This window comes from Lactuca saligna, chromosome 3 (assembly GCF_052625555.1).
Source record: "Lactuca saligna cultivar CGN05327 chromosome 3, ASM5262555v1, whole genome shotgun sequence".
Taxonomy (NCBI): domain Eukaryota; kingdom Viridiplantae; phylum Streptophyta; class Magnoliopsida; order Asterales; family Asteraceae; genus Lactuca; species Lactuca saligna.
In genome coordinates this window covers 14098799-14107199 of record NC_136419.1, presented here as the reverse complement: position 1 = coordinate 14107199, position 8401 = coordinate 14098799, and the positions used below count along the sequence as shown (strand labels likewise).

The window sequence follows — 8401 nt, the reverse complement described above, 5'->3', positions numbered from 1 at the left end:
ATATATATATATATATATATATAGTACATTTAAAATTTTAGTATGTTTTGTACTTACGGTTTACGAGCTTCAATATTAGCATTTACTGAATTAGTAAAATTTAAAGTTTTAAACTTATATTGGTATGTTTAATATTTCCTCCACCATTTAAACTTTTAAACTCATGATAGAAATTAATAAAATCATTTTAGATTGAATTTTCAATATCAAGTATTAGAAAACTCGTATTCACAACCCCCCCCCCCCCTATTGAAGTTTCACTATGTTTAAGAATACGAAAATCATCGTTCACAAAACCCTCATACATGTTGGTATATACCATTACCAACATGTAGCAACCGAACTTATTGGTAGCCAAACAAGTTGATACCAGCTATATTTGGTACGGTAATGATAATAAATTTTTTATATCAATTGTAATTAATACATATTTAATAAAAAAATGAATTAGTAACTATGAATTCCATCTGGTTAATAACTTGTATGAGTTATAACTTTTGTAGGATTGACTAAAAAGACATCTCATATTACAATTTGGACCCTAATTAATTTTTAAAATATTTTATTGATTGAAATTGAATTGTTTTTCGAAAAACTTATTATTTGTTGATGTAGCAACCGAACTTATTGGTAGCCAAACAAGTTGATACCAGCTATATTTGGTACGGTAATGATAATAAATTTTTTATATCAATTATAATTAGTACATATTTAATAAAAAAATGAATTAGTAACTATGAATTCCATCTAGTTAATAACTTGTATGAGTTATAACTTTTGTAGGGTTGGCTAAAAAGACATCTCATATTACAATTTGAACCCTAATTAATTTTTAAAATATTTTATTGATTGAAATTGAATTGTATTCAGAAAAACTAATTATTTGTTGATTTTTTATAAAAATATCAATAGGTTATTAGATGAATTCTTGAAAGTTGAAGTCGATTATGATTGATGATTGCCCAAGAGTTGACCTTCTTGTTCTCCTCCCCTTTAGCATGGTAGACATGACCCACGTACACTCCAAAACTCCACACTCCTCCTTTCCTTAGTGTTGGAGGTTTCACCTTTGAAAACAGTGGCGGATCTTAGTGGTGCCCCAGGGGTTCCAGGCCACTGCTTAGACGTCGGTGCGTAGTGTAAAAAAAATTAATGTTTTTTTATTGCGTAGACCGGTTTAATACACGAGTGATACTACTAATATAGATTTATTTGGAAATGAAATTTATTGTCAGCCTATGAAAATGTTCTGCATCCACAACTGTTGGAAAGCTACCTTTACACCACCATTCTTGCTATATATATCATCCCTCATCTTCTGCCTGATTCGCTCGCTTCCTACTTCCTTCATCATACCTTTTAAATTCGTTTCTTCCCAATTTCCTTCACTCGTTTCAATTCCCCAAATAGACATCAAAGATAACACATTCTATGATTATAGTTTCGCGGCCAAATCTTTCTTTCATCTAATTCACTTCTTTAGCCTGGCTATCTTCAAACTTCCTTCTCCTTAGCTCAACATTTATAAAAATCTCCCAAGTGTGTAACTTCAGAATTTTTTTTTTTTTTTTTTTTTTGAAAAAGAGAGGATCGTGATTAGTTCTGGCTCGTATTCAAACGATTGTGTAGCTATACCTTTTATAAAAATCGACAAATTACGTAAGGTACTTGCCATTGAACCTAGTCACCTACATCCTACTCAAAGAAAAAAAAAAAAAAAAAACGTATTTATAGCATATTATATAAGCCGGAGGGCAGAGGGCCGGACCGAGTGGTCGATATTTGAAATGGAAGGTGGGTATGGGCAAACGCCGCCTGTATCAGCGCCGGCGACGCCTGGAACGCCCGGAGGTCCGCTATTTACGTCCCTGCGAATCGACTCTCTGTCGTATAGTGACCGCAAGTCAATGCCCCGTTGCAAGTGTCTGCCTGTTGACGCTCCATCACTCGGTGCACCTCACTCCTGTTTCACTGATTTCCCTGCTCCCGACATCTCTCTCACCCGAAAGGTACTCTTCATTCTTCAGTTATCATCCTACTTTTCCAATTACTAAACAGTACGTTAATATTTTATTGGGGTGATGGGATTTACAGTTGGGAGCAGAATTCGTGGGAACGTTTATCTTAATATTCGCAGCAACAGCAGGGCCAATAGTGAACGAGAAATACTCAGGATCGGAGTCACTAATCGGAAATGCAGCATGTGCAGGGCTAGCCGTGATGATAATAATCCTTTCCACCGGTCATATCTCCGGAGCCCATTTAAACCCATCTCTCACCATCGCATTTGCAGCACTCCGTCACTTTCCATGGGCACAAGTCCCTGCTTACATCTTAGCACAAGTATCAGCCTCCATATGTGCTTCGTTTGCTCTCAAAGGCGTCTTCCATCCCTATATGTCCGGTGGTGTCACCGTCCCTTCCGTCAGCACCGGCCAAGCTTTCGCCCTTGAATTCCTCATAACCTTCAATCTCCTCTTTGTCGTCACAGCTGTTGCTACTGATACTCGTGCTGTACGTATAAGCACACCATTTACGTTTATCTTTTTCTTTAATTTAATTACAGTTTTTTCATTGATAGATGTGTGGATATTCAGGTGGGAGAATTGGCGGGTATTGCAGTTGGAGCTACTGTTATGCTCAACATTCTTGTTGCCGGGTAAGTCTATACTCGGAAAACGCTATTACACTGTTTATAATTTGTTGCAGAAATCGTAATCAATCTTGTTGTAATTAGGCCTTCGAGTGGTGGTTCAATGAACCCAGTGCGTACATTAGGTCCAGCAGTTGCAGCAGGGAACTACACAGTGCTATGGGTATACCTATTGGCACCGACCCTTGGAGCCCTTGCCGGAGCTGCAGTCTACACATTGGTCAAACTTCGAGCTGTCGAGGGAGAGCCACCACGTGAGGTCCGAAGCTTTCGTCGCTAGATCGATGCTGCCTGCTTGGGTATTGGCACAAAGGTATATACAATATACAAGTACTAATAAACAGGGGTGTAATTGCTTACTCTTGGGGGATGTGAGTGTGTGGTGCCAAATATTTCGTATATCTTATATGGTTTGCTAGGTTGCTTAGACGAGTAATCATGTATGTATTTTCAAAGTTGTGTTATGTAAGATCTTTGTTTAATTAATGACTCTTGAATTATATGTTTGATATTTGTGAGTCCATAATTACTTTCAAAAGAGTCCTTCTTGTAACATATATAGAGAGATAAGAGACATGTTGCGCCCACGCATGACACTAACACTCGACTCCGATACCATGTTTAAGATATGGGAGTCCTTGATTTTGTACTCTTTATTATAAGGTTTCTTTTGGATAGTAATCATGTACTCCTTTAACCTTTGGTTAGTAGGTAACCAAGGAAAACACATGGTGTGACATGTGGGTTGAGTTTATGTGGGTGTTATGATATGCACGTATGATAAGCATCCAAAAATAAGTAGATGGGAGTAAGATGAGTGCTTTAGGAAAAATCGATAAAATATGATATTTTGGATCGAGGAGGGAAAAATACTTAAGAGGTGAGTGTGAAGGGCTTTGAGCTAATAAGTTGATGGAAGGTGTGGATAAATGAAGAAACCAGAATTTATGCTTTGTACCTTAAATAATATTACTAGCTGGTCATTTCGAATGTTTAAAGACATGAAACCTCTCTATGGTTTTTAGTTGGTCATTTGGAATGATATGTCTTTAAGAGATTGAATATGAAATCAAAAGAGAATTTATTGAAAATTCAGATTTGTGATTAATAGAAGCATTTAAATATGTAAATGGGTGAGTTGTGATGATGATAAACTAATAATATTAAATTAATTAAAAAGGAAAATTCAAATTATAAAAGTTGAGGGGTTGAATATGTAACTTATGGAAACTGATTTGGAGAAAGAAATTGGGACATGGGGTAGATTGTGAAACATGGAGCATAAACCAGTGATTGAAATTGTAGATTGGAGTAACAAAATGGTTTATTATATATATAATAAATTGTGAGGACGCTTATGCACAGAGAACTTTTTCTTTTCTGAAATTCGCCACAAAAATTTATTCTTTTTGTAATTTGGCCCCTTATTTTCTTTTGCATTATTTTCGTTTGTTTTGAGTCGGTTGCTCCCTCCACCGCCTCTCCCACCCAATCAGATGTTGCACCGCCATGCCCTCGAATAAATCCATTCTTATTCAAATGTTGTCGGTTAAGCACTTGCTAAGATGGAAAAAAGAAATTCAGGCGTTGTTCAGTCCATCGACTCCTTCCACATTCCTCTTCTTGCAGCAGTCGTCGATTTCAACCAGTCCAATGGTAAAAGGTAACATTTTGCTTTGAACCGCCTTTCCCTGCGATACTATATGTTTGAAAGAAACACATACGCTATGATTTTCTCCCGTCTCCAACATCGGCTAGGGTTCGACACCGCCACGCACCACCCCCATGGTCAACGTCAGACGCAGACGTAGGCGATGAGCAAACCACAGAAGGTAGCAGCGGATCACTTCCTTGTCGTCGATTTGCCCCCTTCGCTGATTGGTTTGGTCAGGGGCTTCCATGTTTCCATTTTGCGTCCTTGCTTACCTACAAAGAAGCCAAAGCAGGGGGTATCTGCAACTTTTTGTGGTCCTGATATACTCCAATGGTTATGGGATTCCAAAGGATACCCAAAAGGTTTGATTTTCAGCTTTTAAACGTCAAATTTTAACTTTAATTCAAATATGATGAATTATGATTTTTGTGATTTTGGTTTTTAGGTCATAAGAGTTAGAAAGTGATTTAGATTATAAATTACATTGATTAGGGGAAAATAAACTGTTCTTTCCTATCTGTTTTGGTTCCTCGGACCTTCAAATAAGCAGAGAAATTGGTTTTGAATGTTAAAACAAACACCAAATTGAAGTTGAAAATTGTATATTTTTTATATAAGAATAAAAATTGATCCCTGTTTTGCTTTCCATTTTCTTTGATTTGGATTTCCATCTTCTCTTTATCCAACACAACTTTCGGGTTCTGCCATTTTATGTGGGTTAATTTCGACTTCCATATAAAGCTCATACCCACGTTTGTTTTCTTCCTTTGCTGCCGCCTGTCTTAATTGCTGGCTGGTCATATTTGCTCTAACAATCATCATGGAAGGTGAGTTAATTAAAATCTATACTACTACTCCCAATCTCATTTATTTATGCTATTATTGAGAATGATATTCCCTTCTTAGTCTCATGTATGTTATTGGACTCATGTATGTTATTCCCCTTGACTCCAAAAGTTGTTGACCTTGCTTTGATATTGCAGCATCATTCCCCAAGAAAATGATTCAGTTATACCCCCAACCCATTTAAGGTTGAAATTTGAAAGAAAGTTTGATAAGGCACTCCAAGTGCTCAATGAAATGCTTCAACCAAGTTTCTGAATTTTCATTCCAATATACTATTAGCCATTTTCATTCCAATATACTATTAGCCTGTGCTTTGATGCTTTATTGATACACTTGATCTTCATTTTTTTAACATATATAATTTTTGTTCACACAAAACATTATGTCTCAACAGAAACTTCCGTTAACACAACATATATTACTTAAATTTGCAAGCCTTATCAATTCAAAATAACTTTAGGAGTTAGTACTTATAATGAACTGTACTATTGGTTCATGGTCTCTTTTAAATTGAAAAAATTGATGGGTTTCATCATACCTAGGGGAGGATAGAAGAATTTCAGTTCCTTATTTCCCTTTTATTTTAAAGACCAAAATACCCTTGACGTATAAATGTAAAAAAAAATCAATTATATATTTTTATAGTAAATAAAAATTATTTAGATATAAACAAAAACTTAAAAGCATTTAATCTTTATTATTGAATTCCATTCCATTTCCTACTGACCAAATGCGTGATAGGTGATAATTCTGTCATATTTCTATTCTTTTGACAATTCCATTCCAGAGTTTCACCACTTCACCCATCATTGTCTATTTATTTTTAAACAATTTCTTTTTCATTGGTTATAACTTATAACTTCGTGGCAAAATTCGTTTCAACCTATTGACAACAGGGGTCTTGCATTACACGTGCTTCAAAAATACATTCGTTTCCAAAACTTTTTCTACTTTATTTATGATGCTGGTTCCAAGTATTGAAATAGTGTTTGCAAAAACATGAGAGCTATTGTGGTTTGTTACACATCATGTTAGTTTTCCTATGTTCTTTTAGTGTTCGCTTCTATTCTTTAGTTTGTCGGTAATTGCTAACTTTTCAATTCAGGCCCTATGGAAGGAAATAAATCATGTATATAGTTGAAAAACCAATATGATAGCGCATAATGTTAAGGTACATGCAGAGGATCTTTTGGAAGGCTGATGCATGCTATGGCTATGGCTCTGGAAATTGGAGTCATTTTAAGGAACCCCAACGCCTGCTGCAGCAGATCATTATTCTATATGTCCCATCACTATGCCATATTGGGTCTTGCCAGGTAAGCCTTTACCATATGCTATGATTTTGTAGTGCTTTCTAATTATTAAGAAAAATAAAAAGTTGTACCCTTTTTTTCATTGATAATTATATAGGCCCAGGACATTGCCATACACGGATGATAAAATTAAGGTATGATTTGTTCTTGGTTAATTAATTGTTGTTTTGGTTGTTGGGTTGTATTTCATAATTCATAATATTATTTTCATGTATATATATTTTACATTTTGTTGTTTGTTTAATATTTTGTTCTGGTTGGCTATACCATCAGTACTCTGCAAAGCTTAAATATGTCAAAGAAGTTGCAGAAAACACTGGTGTGACCTTGGCCAGTATACAGGTTTGACTTTTGAGCCATTAAACCCTTTGCCTTTGTAAAGAAACTGATTTTTGGTTTTTATTTTGTTTTTGTACTGACAAGGTGGCTTATGGAATGATGAAAGACATTGGATGGTGTAGAATGGAGCTACATCAGTATATTCCACGAAAAGATGGCATGGAAGAAATCACAATTATAGATCCCACGATCGTTCAGTTGGTTAAATCAATAAAATCGTGAATGAACTTTATCAATGACTATTGTTTGTTGTTGCAGATCATTAGTATAGAGTCATCAATGCATTACCTATAGCAAAAATTTACAACCGATGTCCTGGCTTTGTAGCATAACTCTTATTTTTGTGTAAAGAAATATAAGTAGAGAAAAGTATTGTAATGATGTTGCAATTATATGTATAGAAATGTAACTACACTGTTATTATATCTGGCCCGTGCAACGCACAGGAAACTTTACTAGTTAAAATAAATTTGGAGGTTGATAGATTGTGAAGCATAGAAGATAAGATAAATCAATGGATGTAAATATAACCTGGAATAATAATTCATGTTTGATGAACTTGACTACGCAATATGCTATTTGAACTTCACTACAACATATTTTGACAAAATAAATAAATAAATAAACAAAAAAAAATTAAAAAAACCCTCAAACTAAGTGATCCAATAGACTTTTATGAATAGATTTCAATAACATGATATCTTCCTTAATAAATGTACTTAATAAATGAATGTTTTTTTTAGACATGTCATCATCTAATTTAATATGTCATATGATATTTTTTTTTTAAAATTTCAATTTCATTTAAATCTACTTGGTAAATTATGGTTTTTGAGTTTTTTATTAAATTATAAAAAATTTAATCTAAAAACATAATAAAAAAAATAAGAAAACTTAAATGTCTCCATAAATTCTCACGTAATTTGTCAATTAATGGATTAAATTCAATTTAAGTTTAAATCAACATTCCTAATTGAAAAACATAATTTCCAGCCAATTTCTTTTGAGTTAATGATAATTTGTAGAAATTTTGCAAAAATTTGTTCATTCACAGCTAACATTTATATTATTTCCAAATTTAATTTTGTAGATTATTAAACATGTAATACTTAATAAAAATATACTAATTTTTTTAAATAAACTCGTGTATTATACGGATCTCACAACTAGTGTATTAACAAGATAATTTGGTTAAGACTCGACTCGATCTTTTCAGGGCCCTATGAGGATCGAGCCTGATTAATCACCTCTAATTCATATGTTAAATCTTGCCTTGAGTGTAACATAATTAATTCCAAGATGTCAGAAGCGCATAAGTTATATATAGTCAAAATAAAAGTTATAACTCTAACGTTGATTGAACTCTTTTCTAATACTGATATTATTCTTGTAATCATTTAATGAGTTGTACATACATTATGTAAGCCCTGCATCATACTTTTTGACGAAACAATACGAACCATGAGATGGGTTGTTGGAAGAATGTTCTTTCTCCATAAATATGAAATTTTCAAAACTCAAAAAGTTTCAAAAAGAAATTAAAGAAAAATAATTCAACAGACTTTGAGGGTTTCCTATCACTTTCACAAAAGATTG

At 34.0% G+C, this 8401-nt stretch overlaps 1 protein-coding gene across 1 annotated transcript; it reads left to right on the top strand.

Annotated features, from left to right (window-relative positions):
- Nucleotides 1-1318: 1318 nt before the first annotated feature.
- Nucleotides 1319-3164, top strand: LOC145034526 (putative aquaporin NIP5-1). Its single transcript, XM_078982963.1, has 4 exons — nt 1319-2009; nt 2095-2514; nt 2598-2659; nt 2738-3164. The coding sequence occupies exons 1-4, from the start codon at nt 1788-1790 to the stop codon at nt 2931-2933; spliced, it is 900 nt and encodes a 299-aa protein (XP_078839089.1). The 5' UTR covers nt 1319-1787; the 3' UTR covers nt 2934-3164.
- Nucleotides 3165-8401: the final 5237 nt, after the last annotated feature.

What these genes read in the sequence shown, in the direction of transcription:
- LOC145034526 (XM_078982963.1), top strand. Translation starts at nt 1,788, where the DNA reads ATGGAAGGTGGGTATGGGCAAACGCCGCCTGTATCAGCGCCGGCGACG. An exon ending in ACATCTCTCTCACCCGAAAG is followed by an intron (nt 2,010 to 2,094) that starts GTACTCTTCATT and finishes TGGGATTTACAG; the next exon opens with TTGGGAGCAGAATTCGTGGG. An exon ending in CTCAACATTCTTGTTGCCGG is followed by an intron (nt 2,660 to 2,737) that starts GTAAGTCTATAC and finishes TGTTGTAATTAG; the next exon opens with GCCTTCGAGTGGTGGTTCAA.